This window comes from Podarcis muralis, chromosome 8, assembly GCF_964188315.1.
Source record: "Podarcis muralis chromosome 8, rPodMur119.hap1.1, whole genome shotgun sequence".
Lineage (NCBI taxonomy): Eukaryota > Metazoa > Chordata > Lepidosauria > Squamata > Lacertidae > Podarcis > Podarcis muralis.
In genome coordinates, this window is record NC_135662.1 from 59906537 (window position 1) to 59926331 (window position 19795).

Genomic DNA, 19795 nt, shown 5'->3' on the forward strand with positions numbered 1-19795 from the left:
CCCTTTAAAAAAGGAAAACGTTGACAGCTGTGTGCCAACCTAGCAGTTCGAAAGCACACAAAAAAGTGCAAGTAGATAAATAGGTATCACTCTGGTAAGAAGGTAAATGGTATTTCCGTGTGCTGCTCTGGTTTCGGTGTTCTGTTGCGCCAGAAGCGGCTTATGCTGGCCACATCCATGGAGGTGGGATGGATGAAGAAGATAAACTGAGCTTGAATCCTAACAAGACAGGCACTATGAGAGAGTGGTTCCCATGTGAGAGAAATTGGTCCACTGCCTGTCCTGGATGGAGTTGCACACCGCCTGAAGCAGCAGGTACGGAGTTTGGCAGCGCTTCTGGATTATTGTTATCAGGCAGGCATCTTCACTGTAATCTTTTACGTGCCCACTTTTAACATTTTTGTTTAGTCTACCCACACATGTAGAAGTCATAGCTATTGTTGATTTTAATCATATGTTTAATACCTGTTTTTAACACACACACCCCAATAATTTAATGGTTTATATGTATTGTAAACAGCTCACCAACACATTCGGGCTGCAAATCTTTCAGTATTGAGCTAAGCAATATGAATCCCTATATTTGCATACACTTTCAGATCTTTAACCAGGCCTTTTTGGCTGTGACAACTTTAAAAATGTGCTGGGGAGTGGTTTATTCATTGACTTGTTTCTTGTTTTTACTTTAATTACGCATTTCGTTGTGATTTTATGTTGCAACCGCCCCGAGACTTGCGCGGTATAGGGCGGTATACAAAGATGGATTAATAATAACAATGTGCTTGTTTCCAACGTAATTGTAAAACGTGTTTTTTAAACTCTAAAACACATCGATTTCAAAAGCCTCTGGGAGCGAGTTCTAACGCGATTTCCAATGCAACCCTATACGTGCCAATTAAGAGGAGGGGGCGGGTGGGCTTTGCCTCCGCAGCGCCCGACGCCTCGGGCACCATAGTAACCTCTCGTCAGGCCCGGAGCCGGGAGAGGGCGACGTGCCGGGCTCCACGCAGGCCTCTCTCCTCGCGCCCCTCGGAGGCCGCTCCGGCGGCTGGGCCCTCCCTTCGCCTCGCCCGTCGTCGCCGCTCCTGTTCCTGCTGCTCGGCCTGGCGGGGCGGGACCTCACGAGGCGGGCGGCTGGGTTGCGGTGCTGGCGGTGGTGAGTAGCGGCGGGCCGAGGGCGAGGGGCGCAGGTGAGGGTCTCAGGCCCTCGGAGAGCAGCTTCTCGGCTGCTTTCCTCGGCCAGCTGCCTTTCCCTCCGTGGCGACGGCGGGCCTCGCGCCTTTCCCCTCCGTTCCTTAGTAACCTTCAGGGCGGAGGAAACACATGGGAGGAAACAAGTTTCCTCGCCCCGATATTCACGGAAGCCACCAGGAAGTGTATGTGTATTTGTATGTATATACGTGTGTGTGTGTGTGTGTGTGTGTGTGTGTGTGTGTGTTTGTATATACACACACACATTGTGAGTATAGGAGCCTATACTCCCTAGGGACTGAGGTCCCTACGCCCCCCCCCCTAATATTTGAGGGGGCTGCCCACCCCTAAAGTTGATGGGCATTGCCATTCCAATAGTGTGTGCAACGTCATGTAATCGATTATGTGGGGTGGGACTTACCTGTCCTTCCTCCCCCCCCATATTTTATTCAAGTTGGCACCCCCGAATGTGTGGCGGGGGGGGGGGGGTTGTTTCCCCAGGCCTCTTCCTTCGCTCTTTCATCAGGAACAGAAGTTGCTCTAATAAAAGGCATGGTGCTTCTCGTTGTGTGTACCCCCCCACCCCCTCTCCTCATTTTACATCGAAAGGGGTCCATCAGCTGTATAGATCCTAAATATAAAGGGGCGCTTATGTAAAAATAAAAAGGGCTTGGTAGGCTTGGCTCTGCAGATCCAGTTGCTGTTACTTCTGTTTTGTGTATGTAGCTAAGGAAACTAGCACAGGTACAAAATAGAGTTTTTTCCAACCCGATATATAGAGAGTTGAGACTGGATTTCAGCATAGGTCTTTGTGGTCCAGTTTCAGAGGCAAGCATACCAGTGCTAACATGGATCTCCAGGTATTGCTCTCTTTTTTCTTAGCAGTGTTATGTTTTTATATCCTGCCTTCCAAATAATTCAGGTGGTTACCCATCCAGATACTAAGTAGATTCAGGCTTACTTGGCTTGCGGTGGCTTGTTTCACGTCCAGAATATGCCCCACTCTGGCCTCTGCTATGTACCTCCCCCCACCCAACCCTAAACTTGAAACAAACTGTTTGGGATGTAACCTTGCTACTGTTAAAAGTGCTCTGTACTTAGTACATAATGTTTTGAGAGCAGAAATGCCCAAGTCCTGGTGAATGAGACTTTATTAAATATGGTGAAACTCTTTTCATCTGTTATATGCTAGTTGGCATCCTAAGTATCATTAGCTGGAGATCTTTGTAGCAAGCAAACCTTCAGAGTTTGTTTTGATCCAATTTGCCTAGCCTAGAGAGACCTGCATGGCTCAACTAATAGTTTTTAAAATGTTCTAGCAGCTTGTATAAATCAGTACATAATAGTATTGCCTTCAGACAATAGACAAGGTTTTCCAGAACAAGGCAGCTCACTCCTGGGATAGGGGAACATCAGGTTAGGAAGCCTGGTAGAGTTTTTGTATGTGAATCAATCAGGATGGGGAAATTGCAACTCTTAGTTTCTGTGAAATGTGGCAAATATGCCTGGAGAATATCCAGTTGAAAGGTATATGTAATTAAAAACTTTGCTTACACAGGCAGTTTAGGACTAGAAGAGAATTCCTGTTTACAATGGAATTTTAATAGTCCCAGTGAAGATAATATACATACTGTAAAGTGTTGTAGAAAAGCACTTGAGAATCATCTCATATACTTTGTTTAATCCATGCCCCAGAGTGAAATTGATTAAAGAACTCGCGGACAAAACGTTAATTTGGCACCACTGTTGTCAAAGGCTAGGTTAAAGAACAGAGCCTTTCTGCTATGGCCTGCAATTCAAAGTCCACATTCTTCAATTTTGCAGCAATTGCAACTAGCAACAGACACACAGAAGTGTAGGTAGTCTTCTTCCCATTCTAGCCCTAAAGAAGTTGTCAGTACCATGAGTGTTGCTCTTCTACCACTCATGCTGGCCTTCCTGTTAGAGTCTTCCCTCAGCTAAGTCTCCAGCTGTTAAGTGTTAAAGTGTATTGCAGAAATAGCTCTCTCTTTCTGAGCACAGTGGCAAGTATTTAAACAACCCAATGAGGAAGCAGGACACTAATCACAATGGAAGTGGGGTCCCGGATAACTCCAGAGGCAGACAGCAGATGGAGTTTCCTTTGCCATCTTGTCAAATACATTCAGATTTTTTAATTTAACTTTCTTCCATGTTAGGACTGTAAGGAATCCTGATGAATCTTTTCCACTTTACCACAAGAAGGCTGGTTTCTCAAGTATATTGTGGACTGAAACCTGCTTCTTCCAAGAAACAAAGGACGTGCTTTGAAATGGCCCGACCAAGTTCAAGTAAGATAAGATTCTGCCCATGGTGTATATTTGTTTTCGTGTCCACACACAATATGATTTCTGTGAACTGATTGTTTTTGTTCCTGTTGTAAAGAATGAATCTTGAAATCTTAAAAGTTTGAAACCTTCCATTTGAATCACTTGGGTTTGGAGAGCTATGTTGGTGAAGATGATTGTACAGATGATGAGATTTGTTTAATTACTCCTATTTTTTTAAAATGTAGCTTATTAAATATAAGGGGACATTAAGGAGATATTAAGGAGACATCTATTCACCTTCCTGTTTAAGAGTAGAACTGCATGCTGTCTTTACAAATGTGTGTGCCTCAAGTCCGTCTGTGGAAAAAGGGAGTAATTGTAAGGGAGACTCTGTAAAAGGAAAAATTCTCCCTTACAAATATTTCCCAACAGCTGGGCTTTCTTCTGGTTTTAGAGCTCAGCTAGATTTAATAACAAAAAAAAAAAAAAGATGGAGGAGGGAGAATATTTGTGTTCCTCATAATGTGCAATAGGATATTACCAATGTGAGACAGCTTACTTTTTCCAATGTCTGGAAATTCTGTAAGTTGCTAATTCTTTATTTCTAAATCCATTTGAGATTGGTCTTGCTTTTATGGTTCAACATAATTTGTGGTCCTGCTACTTTTCTTAAAACTGTACTGCATTGTGTTAGCCATGAATATAGAAATGCAATCATAATGGGAGGTAACCCAGAAGGCCACTAAATTGTGATCCTAAGAAGGCATCACTAATTTTACAAGAATAAATCAGTTAAAATAGTTAGATCCACACAAAGGAGCTCACCCGTACAACTTTCATTTTTTAAACTTATTTTTTACATTTAAACGCCTTAAATAAAATGAGAAGTTGTATTCTGTTATGTTTAGACAAGAGTCTGTATAACCAAGTACTTCAGTTTTGAATATCAGCAGGTCAGGTCTTGTTTCTAAGCACTTTCTAGTTTTGCTATGTAAGATTCCTTAATGAGCTGAAATGGAGGCCTCATAAAGCAAAGCATGCATTCCATTTTATTTAATTTTTAATCATGAACTGGCTATCCTTTAAAGATCAATAGGGTATATACTTCAGCACACCGAGTTGCGTCATGAATGAAATTATTCATGTGCTACAGTTTTGCTTTAAAAAAAACCCTCCGTTTTAAGACTCATCAAACTTAAATGTTTCCAGGGTCAACACGTAAACATAATTTTGTGTCAGACATGTCTTCTGATTATGGTCTGCAGAAGTTTTAAGATACAAAATTTAAGCACAGGCAAAACTAGTCAAGCTCAGAGAGACTGATTTGTCCAGGTCATCCATTCCAGACATCTTTAAAGCTGAGGAGTTTCAAACTTTGGTTTTCCACTTTCAGATAAAAAATAGCTTTTGTATGTGCTTAAAATGTGTCATTTAGAAATAAATCTGACTTTTTCATCTTCTCTTTTTTTTTTAAAGGTATGGCTGATTTTCGAGAAGTATTTGCTAAAGCAAAGCATATAGCTATTATTACAGGGGCTGGTGTCAGTGCTGAGAGTGGTGTTCCGACCTTCCGAGGTGCAGGGGGCTACTGGAGGAAATGGCAAGCTCAGGTGTGTGCTACTGACCCGTTTTCCCCCCAGGATGCTAAATACTGCTACTTAATAGCCTTTAAGTGCAATTCTACACATATTTACTCATAACTAAACCCTGCTGAGTTTAATGAGGTTTGCTCCCAAATAAGCATAGGACTGCAACCCTAGTAGCTTTGAGGGAATGTAAGGACATAGTTTTATTTGTTTATTAAAACGTTTATTTCTCTCCTTTTCATCAGGGAGCCCAAGGTATTGTGTATGGTCCTTTCCTTCCTCATTTCATCCTCACAACAACCTTAGGAGGTAGTTAAGGCTCGGAGATACTGGCCTGGTTTGCACAACATGGTAAACCAAACTATGGCTTAGTTAAGGTTGGATATTGTAGCTATAAAGTCATCTTGTAGACTTGGTTCCAAAATGGTGATTTCAGGCTAAATAAGTATCTGCTAGGTCAGAGCTTTTCAAACTTCATATTGGTGACACACTTTTTAGACATGCATTGTTTTGTGACACAGTAATTCAGCTTTACTATAAGAGTACAGGGAGCGTTTGTGGGACACACCTACACACTGCAGCCAACACACTAATGTGTCACGGAAAGCTCTGTGCTAGGTGTTTTCTAGATATCAGGTTATACACCTAGGATTCTGGGATAAAGAAACAATTGGCTACAACCTATTTTTAAGAATGTAAAGTCTGGCTGCATTCCAAATCGGTCCCATACCTTAAACAAAACACACAGATTTACAGATAGGCAGTGAGCAGAAATTAATAGAAACTAGCAGTCTTTATATTGGCCAAGCTAGGGGTTGATTTTGGTTGGCATGTTAGATAAAAGACAAAGTAGTTACTGTACAAAGTGGATATATTTACAGTGGCAGTGGAAGGGATTTTGTGAAGCTGAATGCATTTCAGTGTTATAGCGACACTCTGATCTAAATGTTGCATTGTATAAAGGCCCTATTGATTGGCTTCTCAGTTCTGAATTGTTAAGTAGTGTTCTGATCCCGTGTTTTATATTGTTTAATTGAGTTTCTGCTTTGTTATTGCGTGTGATATAAAACAAATAAAGGGCGGCATTCATTTAAGTTTTAACTTTGAGTAGATTCAATGAAATTAATGAACACAACTAAGTTAGGTTTGTTAATTTCAGTGAGTTTTCTCCGAGTATAACTTAATTTAATACCACCCAAAAGACTTACCTCGATCTAGATTACGCCATTGTTGTCTGTGAAGTACTGAACACACTGAATCACAGTATATAAATGCCAAATATTGTGCTTATGGCTGCTTGCAAATGAATGTGAGGCTTTATAATCAGGTATGGGCGTTCTATTGACAAAGCAACCAATGATTCCTCCCCCTCTACCCCACAGGAACTGGCTACTCCAGAGGCTTTTGCAAGGAATCCCTCGAGGGTGTGGGAATTCTACCATTACCGTAGAGAGCTTATGATGAGTAAACATCCAAACCCCGCACACACTGCCATAGCAGAGTGTGAGGCCAGGCTAAGCAAGCAAGGAAGGAGTGTTGTGGTTATCACGCAGAACATTGATGAGCTCCACAGAAAAGCAGGAACAAGGCACCTCTTAGAAATCCATGGTAAGGAATCCCCAGCAGTGTGTTACAGATATCTCATTCAGCTATCCTTTATAGATGTTTATTGATATTTCCAATCATAAAGACATGGAAATTAAAGACCTGAGAATTAGCTATGATGGGACATTTTCCTTCCCAGTTCCTCTCTCAGATTTCTTTGAAGGCATTCATAAGATGGAACTTGCTTAATTGCAGCTGGAAGACTCAGAGTAAACATGTGATAGAGAAGGATTGCACCTGTATTTTTCCTTTACTGAATTAAAAGCAGAGGAGGGGTTTTGATTGGGAAACAATATTTGTTGTGGTGGAGGAAGTATTAAGCAGCAATGCTGCTTTAATCAAATTGAGAAATTGCATGGCTGCATTTCATTAAAAAAGAAAACACTGGGAAATTCAATAATAGTTCTCCTGTATAATGTGTAAATCAGCCTTGAAAGGCACATTACAAATTACCATAGAGGGTAGGAACTTAATTAGTAAACAAATCAGGGCCCAGAAGGTCATACACAGCCTTTCATATATGTACTAGCACATGCATAGACAAACTCGGCCCTCCAAATTTTTTGGGACTACAATTCCCATCATCCCTGACCACTGGTCCTGTTAGCTAGGGATGATGGGAGTTGTAGTCCCAAAAAACATCTGCAGGGCCGAGTTTCCTATGCCTGTACTAGCATGTTGAGGTGTTTCCCTTTCCCAGTGAAACATCCTTTGTCCGACTGAGCTATTCTTGAAGGATGGAGGTCATTCAAGGGGCTCCATCAGAAAGGGAAAAATAGCAGTGCCCCTGCTTTAGGAATGGGATTCTGCAGATTCTGGCTGTAGTATTTAATTCACTTCTTTTAAGAAGTTTGTTTAGTGCTTCTACAATGCATGATTTTTAGAAGCTAGAAAAGTAGCCTTACTAAATCTGCTGTTGACTATGTACTTTGTAGAATTATAGAATATCTGTGTGTATGACAAGTAGTCAGAAGAACAAATAGCCAGTAGGTTGTTTCACTAATAAATATATAATATTCTTCCAGGCTCAAAGTGCTGAATTAGGCAATTTTCAGTTCTTGTAAGAGGGATGAGAATCACACTGCTGGTATGATGTGTTAGAAGTTTTGTATTATCAACTGTGAAGTCCATGTTTAAAATATGGGATTGTTATTTACAGGTAGCTTATTCAAAACCCGATGCACCAGTTGTGGAACTGTGACAGCAAATCACAAGAGTCCAATCTGTCCTGCTTTGGATGGGAAAGGGTAATGGATCTGTGCTGTGTTACCTACAGTTTGTGTCTGTTGGCTCCCAATGTAGACATTTTCTCCTGTCAGATTAGGTGAACATTCAGTAGGTAAGATACTGCATACTTCATAGGTTACTGATCCAGAGGGCCCTTCAACCTTTGGAAGGGGTTTTTCCTCCTGCAGGTGTGGGGGCTGATGCTTAAAGGGAATGATTAAAAGCTCCTGTCCTGCTCAGGAGTAGAGCTGCCTTTCACACCAGTCTGGATCCCAGTAATAGAGTTTAAGTAGTCTGCTCTGAGTAGGACCAGCATTGAATCCCACTTGATGAGCAGGATTTACCTAACCAGGCCCATCAGCAGAAGCCTTGAACAATTATTTCTGCTTGCTTATGGGGCTTTGTTCCATCTCACAAGCTGTGGTGCTTGCACAGAAAAAAGAATTGGAAGAGCATGACATTGAGTTCCACCCCATGTGATGATGATGATGATTATTATTACACTTGCAATGTTCACAATTTTTATTTGCATTTATAGTGCTCCAGATCCAGATGCTGAAGACAGCCAGATTCCTGTAGAAGATCTTCCTCGGTGAGTGCTGAGCTGCTGAAGCATTCAAAAATTGCATGCAAAGGAGATGCTCTGTTACTTAACTTATTGCAGCAGAATTTGTAATAAACTAGATGAAGATTTTTAATTGCTTTGCTTTCTTCCCAGCTTTGTGGCAGTCTAACATATATCTCCATAATTTTTCTTGGCAGATGTGAAGAATGCAATGGCCTCTTGCGCCCTCACGTTGTATGGTTCGGAGAAACTTTGGATTCTGATATTCTTACAGAGGTTGAAAAAGAACTTGAGATTTGTGACCTTTGTTTGGTGGTAAGTGATTTTTGTTCTGTTTCTTTGTCTTTAATTTGTTAGAGCCTATAACTTAGTATCGGCTCATGCTTCCTAGGAAAGGATTCATGAAGTTAACTGTCAAATATAACAGACATGAAATGTCAATATTTTCACATAGCACAAGGTTGGGCATTTGAGTGGTCCAATTGAGTTGTTCAGTTGATGGCTCAAATATTGTCAACGAATGGTCAGATCTTTTTAAAGCATTCATTAAAATAACAAGCTTCAACAGAGTTTAAACTTGTGGTGATTACAAAAGGAAATTAATTACCAATAAATGTGAAGTTCCCTTTGCATTGAGGCTCTTGTCATATTTTGAAATTTACAGTTTCCAGTAGAATTGGCAGGTTATCACATACCAGTGGCTTTCAGTGGCATGTGTATAACTTATTTTACATTACCCACAATACTTATTTTAAGGGCGCACAGAAACATCCTAAACTGTGCTAATCTTTGATCCAACCAGATATGTCTGCAATGGTGTAATAGTAGTCATAGGTAAAGGTAAAGGTACTCCTGACCATTAGGTCCAGTCGCAGACGACTCTGGGGTTGTGGCACTCATCTCACTCTATAGGCTGAGGGAGTTGGCGTTTATCCGCAGACAGCTTCTGGGTCATGTGGCCAGCATGACTAAGCCTCTTCTGGCGAACTAGAGCAGTGCACGGAAACGCCGTTTACTTTCCCGCCGGAGCGGTACCTATTTATCTACTTGCACTTGACGTGCTTTCGAACTGCTAGGTGGGCAGGAACAACAGGAGCTCACCCCTTCACAGGGATTCGAACCGCCGACCTTCTGATTGGCAAGCCCTAGGCTCTGTGGTTTAGACCACAGCACCACCAGCGTCCCGCAGCTGGTTTACAAACCCTTTTAAAAAAAGATCAATGCAGTCCTCAAGCTATAGTATGATTAATGTTGAAAAATGTAGGGCGCTCCCAATGTCTGGTTGAAAAAATGTGATAGCTGCAACAAGCCAAAGTTTTGGGCAGCTAGGTTAATGCTAATGAACCACTGCATTTTCTTCTCTTTCTCAGGTTGGAACGTCCTCTATAGTATATCCTGCTGCTATGTTTGCTCCCCAGGTATCTGCCAGAGGAGTGGCAGTTGCAGAATTCAACATGCAAAGCACCCCGGCCACAGATAGGTTCAGGTAGCACCCTAATATTCTTTAGAACTAGTAAATGCCATTATCTGCAGAATTAATTAAAATGTAAAACCTGCTGTATCTAAAATGTTTGCTAGCAAAGGCAATGCAATTTTCTCACTTGCAGCCTAATCTGCAGACCTGCAAATTTGCCATTAAACTTCTTAAACTCCATAGAAATAAATGGGATATCAAACAAATGTAAAAGATTTACTGGTTTATGGAAGGGGGGATAGGTAAAAGGACTAACAATGTTCTGATATTTGTTTAGGGTTAGGGTTTTGGAATTATTTGCTGAAGTACAAGTATATTTGATTAAATACTATTTATATCCCGATTCTGTTTCAGGTTTCATTTCTCAGGTCCCTGTGGAACCACGCTGCCCCCAGCACTTGCACGCCATGAAACTGAGATAATCTCATGAACATTTATCAGCAACACAGAGGAAAAACCCAGCTGCTCATTCATCAGGGTGCAAACATAAGAGAAACGTGGGACTTGTAGAAAACATCATGCCTGCAAGTGAGCAATAGGATTTAAGGGTGACACTGAAGAAAATAGATCATGATTTTCCAGTTGGTTACAAAAATGAGCAAAGCAAAAGAGTTGTCATGGTCAAGGACATTGGATAAGCGGTTACATTTTTGTTAGACAAAAACGATTTATGTGAAATGAGAGCATAAAAATGCCAACAGTTCAAAAGAAGACATTTGTGCCCTGAAATATTAGACTACATATTTGGCAAATCATAATGGGGAGGGACTTCATCATGACGTTACACTTCTTTGTGACTACACAAAATAATTTTATAAACCAACTGTAAAATTCTGAGAAAGGTAAGAGTAACCAGATGGGGCAAATGACAGCTTTTCATATAGTCTACACTCCAGTTTTTGTAGGAAAATGGTAAACAAGGTGGTCTTTTTCATGAAGCAGTGCAATCCTCTTAAAAGGTTTACTTCCATCCAGGATGGTGCACATTTCTTTGTGGTGATCAGTGTGAGAAAATAATTAAAGGAACATAGGTAGCAGCATCCATGTGCAAAGTATACATGCTTAATTTCTTCTCGCTCTTGGACTTGTATGAATGTATCTGTGGGTTTGTTTTATTAGTCTTTTACTTGTTTTGTCACTAAGATAAGATAAGATAAACCAATGCTTTGTCTGTTTTGTTCCAAAGCAGTTTTCCTATCAAAACATCAATATATATTAGCAGATCTCATTATATAATTAGTGCTGCATTAGATACCACACTAACCATGTTTGCACTTCCTCTCAACTATGATAAAACATCAGTAACTGGGAAATGGAATAGAACGCAATGCTGAGTACTGTGAAACAGAACTTTCAACTTTTTGATTATAATATGGGTCTGCAGTTTTCTTTTTTAAATTTAATATTAATATATAATATATAGAAGAATTTTGGAGTAATCAGTGTGCTTCACATATATTATCATTATCCATCAATTGTAAGAGGCTTTGTCATGAGCAAAGTTTCTGGAGCTGCAAGGAATATAAGCTCTCTCAAAATTTGAAGTCAGTTTAAGCTAACATCCCCCAACCCCCATAAACAAACGGCCTAGAAGGGGAAGCCAGCAGGGCACCATCTGGCAGAATGAGAAAGGAGTATAGCCTTGCACATGGTGCATTCATGCCAGTTTGGTGCTCAAAGATGTGCACCACCCTCAATCTTAGAACAATCATGTTGAAGAAATGTTAGATGGCAACTTCTTGCAGCAAAAGCTGTAGAAGGGCACTGGACTGGCGCCTTTTAAAAACGTAACAATTTGGGCAGCATTCTACATGGTTATATGGGAGCAAACACAATGGAATTTACATTTGGGTAAGCATGGATAGGCTTGTGTTGTTTTAGTATATGCTTTTGCCACATGTTTCTTTGGGCTAGTGCCTAAGTGCAGTTGCATTCTGGATATTGGAATCTTTGGCAGCGGATCAGAAATGGAGTGGTTTCTGCTGCGCAGACGCCTTATGCCCTAAGAATGCGAGGGGAAATTATGTGATTTGTACTGTTCTTTCACAAAAGAAAATAAACTATGTATTAATCCGAAAACAGAATCACTGGTATCTAATTGACCGAATCCCTTGGTTGCTGCGTATGGAACTCAGACTGCCCCTTTCACCTCTTTCTGCATTTTCCCTGTCCAGAGGTGGAATCCAAGCTTTAAGCGTAGCTGTGACTGGACACCAGGGTGTCCATCCAGAAGCATGTACTGGCAACAAATAGCACTTTCTGTTCTTTCTAACTTGGGTCCTGTTGTGTGGGCATGTGTGTTGGGGTGGGGCATTTGCTGTAACAATCCCGATGCAAACTCTTAAATACACCCGTACTTCAGGGTGGGGGGAAGCTTGTGCTGAGAGGGGATTATGATCGCTTCGCTGTGCAAACTCAGCCTTAATGTTGCAAATTAAAGAGTCGAGGCTAGTTTGCTTTACTTATAAAATCCTCAGCGCAAACTTTCCTTAAGCTGCAGCAAAACCCGCCCCGATCCAGTAACTGACTGCAGCAACGTTGCAACTGTCGTGGTTTAAAAAAATCACGTTTCCACAAGAAATAAGAACCAAGCTGGAAAGAGTAACAGATATATTACTGTGTTGCCATCCCTTGAGGGCGAGCGAGGGAAGAACAACATCCCTACTAATTGACTTATTTTGGCTTCGACGGGCAACTCCAACGCCCTCGGAACCTCGCCGCTCGGCCAACGCCGCCTGCCCGGAAGCTTATTTTCGCGCGCCGAGTCCGCTCTTAGCAAGTCCCCGCTCCGCCAGGCTGCTTCCGGGTCAAAGGGACGAAGGGTCAGCCGGAAGTTCGAGAAGTGGAGAAAGATGGTGGCGCGGAGGACTCGCTCGATGGCTAGGGAAAGAGTCGCTGCGGAGGCTGCCGCCGCCACCGCTTCCTCAGAAGAGGACGAGGAGAGTGACGAGGCTCCCGAGGAGGTGACCTTCGAGAGCGCGCGCGCCGCGGCCGAGGAGGCGCGCCGGTTGGCGGGGGAGCGCGTGCGCAGGTAAAGCTCGGCGTGGGACTCTCTCCATCCCGCGCCTAGAACGACGCCTTGCGCTTCGGGGGTCAGCCTCGTCGTGGCGGGGAAGGGCGGGGGTCGTAGTTGACCGGCGCCTGCCCTCCCTCCCTCCCTCCTCCTCCTATGGGGCGGGCGGGGGGGGGAGAGGCAACGCCAAGAGCCTTTTTGTGGGAAATTTGAGCCATTCGGCAGGACTGAGGCGCCCGAACCAAAGAGAGAAGCTGACGTAGCTGCATCTTGGGCTTCAAGGAGCTGCTGCGCTCTTTTCTTGTTATCCCCGTGTCTTCGTCCCTTTCTAGTGTTGTAAATGGCCTTTGCGTAAAAGGTCGAATTTGTCCATGATAGGCCTCAGCTGTGAGAAAGTATCCCTTACTTCGGTAGGAAAATAGTAGGTGGAGTTTGCTGGGAGAATAGTTTGCTGCATGCTAGAGAGAAGAGAGTATCAGTTCTTCAGACAAACAAGAGCCAGGATTTGGTAGTGTGATTCCACCTGGAGAAACGCTTGAATTTTCTTCATTCTATCCTAAACGGTTCAGTTCTGCAATTCCTCAAGGACCACCTCTCCCCATATAAACTGACCTGGACCATGAGGGCTTTTCTGCTGCGGCTCCCTAATCCTCTTCCACCAGGCCTCTGGCTGATGAATTTTCTACGGTCTTAGTCCAAAACTAAGGGAATGTATTAGAGATTTTTCTTGGTAGATTTGATAATACAATGCTGTCTACTGAAAGTAAATTTTCAGTCATTCATATTTATAAGGACAATTTACTGTGTTCACGTAATAGTTAAGTGTTTATCCCTCCTCTCTTCTAAACGTAGACAATTGTGGCCATTGTGAGAATACATTCTTCTTTTCCACTTGGAACAAACACTCACAATTGACTATACACATTCTTCTTGTGCCCATGCCCATGTCTTCTCTTCATAAACAACATCTTATTATTTATTTACTCAGAGAAAAGGCTACCTTAAAAGAAAAGAGACGACAGAAAGAAGAACTATTTAAGGAACAAAAGGTAATGTTGAAGTTTTATTTTTCATGCCCAGCAAACTTCCACGCTCTGAAAATGTTTAGCAGTTGTACCATACTGCCCCTGCAGTTGCACACCATAAGACTGAAAATCACCATGAATAATATCAAAATTCAGTCCCAATGTGTTATTTTGCAGATACCTGTGTGAGGGATTTACATGTGTAATATACAAATGTTATCTACAAACTAATTTTCTAGAGTTCCCAAACATTTTTAAATGTAAGTGAAATATTACACATACTCAGTTTTGCACCACTTTTTATCTTAATGATTGCAGTCTATTGAGGTAAACTATTTCATGGGGTGAAAATTAGACGCGGGTGGCGCCGTGGGTAAAAGCCTCAGCGCCTAGGGCTTGCCGATTGAAAGGTCGGCGGTTCGAATCCCCGCGGCGGGGTGCGCTCCCGCTGCTCGGTCCCAGCGCCTGCCAACCTAGCAGTTCGAAAGCACCCCCGGGTGCAAGTAGATAAATAGGGACCACTTACCAGCGGGAAGGTAAACGGCGTTCCATGTGATGGCTCGCCAGATGCAGCTTTGTCACGCTGGCCATGTGACCCGGAGGTGTCTCCGGACAGCGCTGGCCCCCGGCCTCTTGAGTGAGATGGGCGCACAACCCCAGAGTCTGTCAAGACTGGCCCGTACGGGCAGGGGTACCTTTACCTTTATTTCACTATACCTTTTAATGCACATCTTGGGTACAGCATAGGCTGCTTTGCTCAAACCTACGTGGTTCCTGTTTGTATGGTTTTATAAGGACCCATGAACAAAGTGGAGGCAGGATATAAATATGCAAGCTTAACGACTTAAGCTCTACCATTCTGGGTCAGACAAAAGCTCTATCTAGTTCAGTGTCCTTAAACAGCAGCCAATCAGATGCCTCTGAAAAGTTACAAAGTGTCCTGTTCCCTCTTCCCATGGCAAGACTTGTCTGGAAGTTTAATCTGGGATATACTGAACCTAACTAAAGATCTTGTACATAGCCCAGCTCATTGGTCATTCAGTCACAAAATCATAATGATCAAATGAGATATCAAGGCAAAGCCTATTTATCCCTTTCCCAAATTAATGCATGGTTAGATACCAAACTTTCCACTCAGCTGTCAGCTAGGCATGGTATACCATTACTGCTAGCATTATCAGAGGGGCTGCTTAATAATTTGCTAATGTTGGTTTCTTTTAGAAAAGAAAGCTGCTTCCTGAAAATGTGTTGGAGGAGTTGGCATCATCAACACAGACTAGGTAAGCAAAGTGTGTTCTGGAGCACCAATAAACATTTCAGTGAGATTGGGTTGTATGCTTCCTTTGGCTGCAATACCCATAAATGACTAACCCCCATCTACACTGATGAATTTATAATTTCCAACCATCACCAATGGCCAGAACGGGGAGAGCAGCACATGAATCAAGTGTCATAATATGCAGCTGGTGTATGCCCTACCTTTAAAAATGTCTCTTAAATAGTAAGGGAATTGGAAAGTTGAGTTACTGGGTGCTTGCAGAGCCTTCCTATCTTAGTTTTGCTATTAGATTCATGATAGGTAAGCACAGCTATTAACAGTAATTGCTGTGCGTATTTTAATAGGTTCCATATGAATGTGCCATTTTTGTATTTGTGAATAATTGATCAAAAGGTTCCTTACTAAATGTCTTCCAATGTTAATTTCTCCTTAGCAAAAATCAGCCATCAGCCATGCAAGAGCAAGGTATGTGTACGGTTCTGCCCACGATTACATTGCATTTATTATGTACTTTGTATCATGCCATAAATATTAGGATCTACTTGACAATGCCCATAAAATATTATGACTATTATAATAACGACCATGCTAACAATTTTTGTGTTGTTCATTAATCTTATAGTTTGAAATAATACTTTCACTTCTCACAAAATGCATTAGTGCAGTAAACTTTGTTCTTTAATTCACATATTCATCATAAATGTGCTGGGTCCCCAATTAGCTGCACCTGTTTGTCTGATAACAGTGGTCATTCTTTCTCTTACCACATACATTTGTGAATAGTTTAGTTGCTAAAGAGGCTAAAAAAACAACTGGAATAGGTTTGCAACTAGTTGAAAAGTATTACAGTGGTACCTCAGGTTAAGTACTTTATTCGTCCTGGAGGTCAGTTCTTAACCTGAAACTGTTCTTAACCTGAAGCACCACTTTAGCTAATGGGGCCTCCCACTGCCGCCGCACCGCCGGAGCACGATTTCTGTTCTCATCCTGAAGCAAAGTTCTAGAAGAGCACTATTTCTGGGTTAGTGGAGTCTGTAACCTGAAGCGTATGTAACCTGAGGTACCACTGTATAGTCCTGCATGGTATCCATTGACGTGTAAAGTTTCAATGAAAGTTTCCATTATTTTTACAGGTCAGAATGTTGAAGATGATTCTGAAAGTGAGAATGGCCAAAAAGATACAGAGGAAGACAGTGAAGAAAACTTGGCAACTAGGTATGGCTGAGCGATTCTTACATGTCATAGTGTTGTAAGAAAAGCCCATTTATTTGATCTGTTCTGCAAGTGCATATGATGTTCTTATTGCTCCATGCTCTGCCATAACCATTTACCGTATTTTTTGCTCCATAACACTCACTTTTTTCCTCCTAGAAAGTAAGGGGAAATGTCTGTGCGTGTTATGGAGCGAATGCCTACGGATGGCGGGGGGATCTGCTGCAATCGTGAGCAGAGGATCCATGGTTCCCCTTCCTTCCCTCCTCCGTGGCCCGCTTTGAAACAGCAAAGCGGGAGAAGAGCCCCTGAGTGGGGAGGAGAGAGGGACAGAAAGCCTGCTTGCTTTAAAGGAGCAAAGCAGGAGAGGAGAGGAGCCGCTTACACGAGTGTAAGCGGCTCCTGTCCGGTTGGCTCCTTTAAAGCAAGCAGGCTCTCTGTCCCTCTCTCCTCCCCACTCAGCTGGCTAAATAGCAGCAAAGTTTTTCAGCAAGCCGGGGAGGAGGGAGAGAAGCAGAGCCTGCTTTCTTTAAAGGAGCAAAGTGGGAGAGGTGAGGAGCCTTCTCCTCTTATACCCCTCTTCTGCATTATTGTCCCTTGTCCCTTGAGTGCTTTTCCTTCCCTCCCCACTTAAAACGTGGTTACAAAGCACGGATCCACATGGATCCTCAGGATTTTTGCACTGGGTCACCCCAAACTCACCATCAGATCACATAGCATGTCCATGGCTACAGCTTGCACCAAAAAAATCACGCACCCACTGTTGCCTGGGGCTGCAGTGGTGCAAAAATGTGGTTACGAAGCATGGATCCACATGGATCCTCAGGATTTTTGCATTGGGCTACCCCAAACTCACCGTCAGGTCACATGTCTGTGGCCACAGCATGAACCACAAAAATCATACATCCACTGTTTCGTTTAGAATATTTTTTTTCTTGTTTTCCTCCTCTAAAAACTACGTGCGTGTTATGGTTGGGTGCGTGTTATAGAGCGAAAAATACGGTATTTGGTCACAAAATCTCAGGTCCAGCCGCTTAAAGTACTGTACACAGATAGTGTTGCATGTCCATTGTATTGCAGGATTCTCCATGTACAAGATTTGGCTATTTCTGTCCATTAGTTCAGTAAGACTCAGGAAACTGCTGTGCTTGGCTTGAGGATGATCCTGGGTTTTATTACTACAATTGCCTTTTAAAAAATCTTGGAGACCCACAGCCAGTCACAATAGATAGTACTGATATAAGGCATCTTTTATTTATTTACTTAGGAAAGTTTATAACCCCGATAGGTTTTTATACTGTTGATGAATTAGCATTGTTCATTTTGAACAAGCCTGAATTATTATTATTATTAGTGAAGCTGAGGAGTTATTTAATTTTATTTTGATAAATCAAGGTTTTAGTTGTAACATTATTTCCCCCCCACAAGCCATTTCTAAAATCATGCAAGCTTTAAAATATGCTACCACGTGTGACAGTGTATGTTTTCACAAAAGACATCTCCATGTTAATACAAAGCCAAGCTTAGAGGCAGCTTCTGTACTTGCAACAGTATCCTGTGAAGACTGTCAATAGTACGCAAAGTAGGACTGCCCACTAAGTAATAACCTCAATACCTGTTAGGTATTTTTGACTTGTCACTTAAATTAGCTTTATGTATGAGAACTTGATCACATACATTAGATTACTAGGAAAAAAGGGAAATTGGAAATCATTTGACTAAAACTTTCTTAATGTAGGTCTGCTCTAGTAAGAAAAGTTACATTACAGAGAACTAAGTATCATTTTATCATTAGGCTCCAAGAAAGCTATATGGCTGTGCAGCTAAAAGATCAGGATTTAACCAACAAGCAGCAGCAAGTGGCCAAAGACTTCCTACAAAAACACCTCTATGGAAGAGGCTGCCACCGAACAACAGGTACAGTGGCCTTTTGCTTAACACATTTGTAGAGTTATACATGTAGCTTATGCTAATTGACTCTTTGTCTTTTCAGCAAACCAGTATTTTTCTGTTGGAAACAAGAGAAGTGATGTTAAAAAAGCTGCATTCCAGTTTGTGAATAAGTCTTGGGGTAAGTGTTTATTTTTTGAATGTGCATCCTATGTGGGTAATGAAGATGTGGTATGGATACAATCCCCCATGGAGCTGTTTGTTATGTAGGAGCGATGTAAAGGAGGTTTTCTTCCTGGGACAGTGCTTGTAAGTGTCATGTTCAGGTTTGACACTCATCCATCTTTAAAGGACAAGTGTTTTAAAAAAGCAGAAAACCCGGCCAGAATGAAGTGTAATTAGCTCAGTGGTCGAACACACGATTTGCTGAAGTTCCCAGTATTTCAAGATAAGCGAGGGAAAGGTTCCCCTGCCTGAAACCCCAGGAGAGCTGTTGGTCAGTGTAAACAATACTGAGCTAGACAGCAGTGGTTCATCTTGGTAGACAATTCAGCTTTCTATGTTCCTAAAGAAGTTTGCTTTCTTGTTTGCGGGAGATTGGCTGGACATGTTTATATAAATAAGGGTTGATATAGTCCTGAGCATGGAGCTCAAAGCACCTTGTTTGTTGGTATTATTAGCCAGATCAAACAGGCCTCCTAAGATAATGTTTTTTTAGATACTGTGTTGAGAGAATGGTATCACACCTAGTGCTGTGGATAAGTTGATGTGAGACTTAAGCCAAAAACTGTCTGCCTTAATGTACTCAGTTGCTGTGGCTTTCTCAACCCAGAGGTGAAGGGGCAGATTGGCGCTTCTTTCATAGACAATTTGGAAGGGACCTGGCAGGAGCTGTTACTTAATAAAATCTTTTTCTTTCCTACCAGGTGAAATGGAAAAGCAAAAGGCTAAGAAGTTCACAAAGCACTGGGTTTCTTCAAAGATAAGCTGCTGAAAGACAGACTACATTTTGACAAGTTGTGGAAAATAAATTGGAGTTTCTAAGTAAGAGCTGTTCAATATGATTTCTTACATGTATATTGAAGAGAGGCTTCATATAAGCCAACTTCTGTAAATACTATAAAGTATTAAGGGCACTGTCATATTTTTATCCTGCTTTTCTCCTCTAAATGGTGCAGTGTACTTTATTAGCTTTCCACATTTAAGCTAAATTTAATGCTGAAATGCAATTCTATTCCTTAAATCCTTAAAGGATTAGAATGTCTCCTGCAGGGTTACAATTCTGCAGGACAGCTTTTTCATAATTGTTTTTATTTTAACAAATCTCTAGGTTAATAATTGCATATACGCTTGTAAACAATATCTGCTGGAATCTCAATTGCTAAAATAAAAATGTAAAAGAACCAATACGGATTACAAAATCAAGTTTTTCTTGGCCCT

General features: G+C 41.8%; 2 protein-coding genes across 5 annotated transcripts; both read left to right on the forward strand.

Annotated features, from left to right (window-relative positions):
* Window positions 1-964: 964 nt before the first annotated feature.
* SIRT5 (sirtuin 5) lies at window positions 965-12020 on the forward strand. Of its 4 annotated transcripts, none has more exons than XM_077933243.1 (9): window positions 965-1190; window positions 3369-3500; window positions 4956-5089; window positions 6448-6673; window positions 7830-7917; window positions 8436-8489; window positions 8660-8777; window positions 9833-9948; window positions 10291-12020. In XM_077933243.1, the coding sequence occupies exons 2-9, from the start codon at window positions 3386-3388 to the stop codon at window positions 10364-10366; spliced, it is 927 nt and encodes a 308-aa protein (XP_077789369.1). In that variant the 5' UTR covers window positions 965-1190; window positions 3369-3385; the 3' UTR covers window positions 10367-12020. The 4 variants fall into 4 exon arrangements, with proteins under 4 accessions (XP_077789369.1, XP_028593463.1, XP_028593464.1 ...); XM_028737630.2 differs by having other exon boundaries at window positions 965-1156; XM_028737631.2 differs by lacking the exon at window positions 965-1190 and adding an exon at window positions 1198-1376.
* A 725-nt stretch (window positions 12021-12745) lies between these two features.
* NOL7 (nucleolar protein 7) lies at window positions 12746-19762 on the forward strand. The gene is made up of 8 exons (XM_028737633.2): window positions 12746-12967; window positions 13938-13998; window positions 15196-15254; window positions 15687-15718; window positions 16387-16468; window positions 18261-18382; window positions 18459-18536; window positions 19282-19762. The coding sequence occupies exons 1-8, from the start codon at window positions 12789-12791 to the stop codon at window positions 19347-19349; spliced, it is 681 nt and encodes a 226-aa protein (XP_028593466.2). The 5' UTR covers window positions 12746-12788; the 3' UTR covers window positions 19350-19762.
* The last annotated feature ends 33 nt before the right edge of the window (window positions 19763-19795 follow it).

Coding starts and splice junctions, on each gene's coding strand:
- NOL7 (XM_028737633.2), top strand. CDS start 12,789: ATGGTGGCGCGGAGGACTCGCTCGATGGCTAGGGAAAGAGTCGCTGCG. Junction 15,255..15,686: donor GCATCATCAACACAGACTAG/GTAAGCAAAGTG, acceptor ATTTCTCCTTAG/CAAAAATCAGCCATCAGCCA. Junction 16,469..18,260: donor GAAGAAAACTTGGCAACTAG/GTATGGCTGAGC, acceptor TTTTATCATTAG/GCTCCAAGAAAGCTATATGG.
- SIRT5 (XM_077933243.1), top strand. CDS start 3,386: ATGAATCTTTTCCACTTTACCACAAGAAGGCTGGTTTCTCAAGTATAT. Junction 5,090..6,447: donor GGAGGAAATGGCAAGCTCAG/GTGTGTGCTACT, acceptor TCTACCCCACAG/GAACTGGCTACTCCAGAGGC. Junction 9,949..10,290: donor CCGGCCACAGATAGGTTCAG/GTAGCACCCTAA, acceptor ATTCTGTTTCAG/GTTTCATTTCTCAGGTCCCT.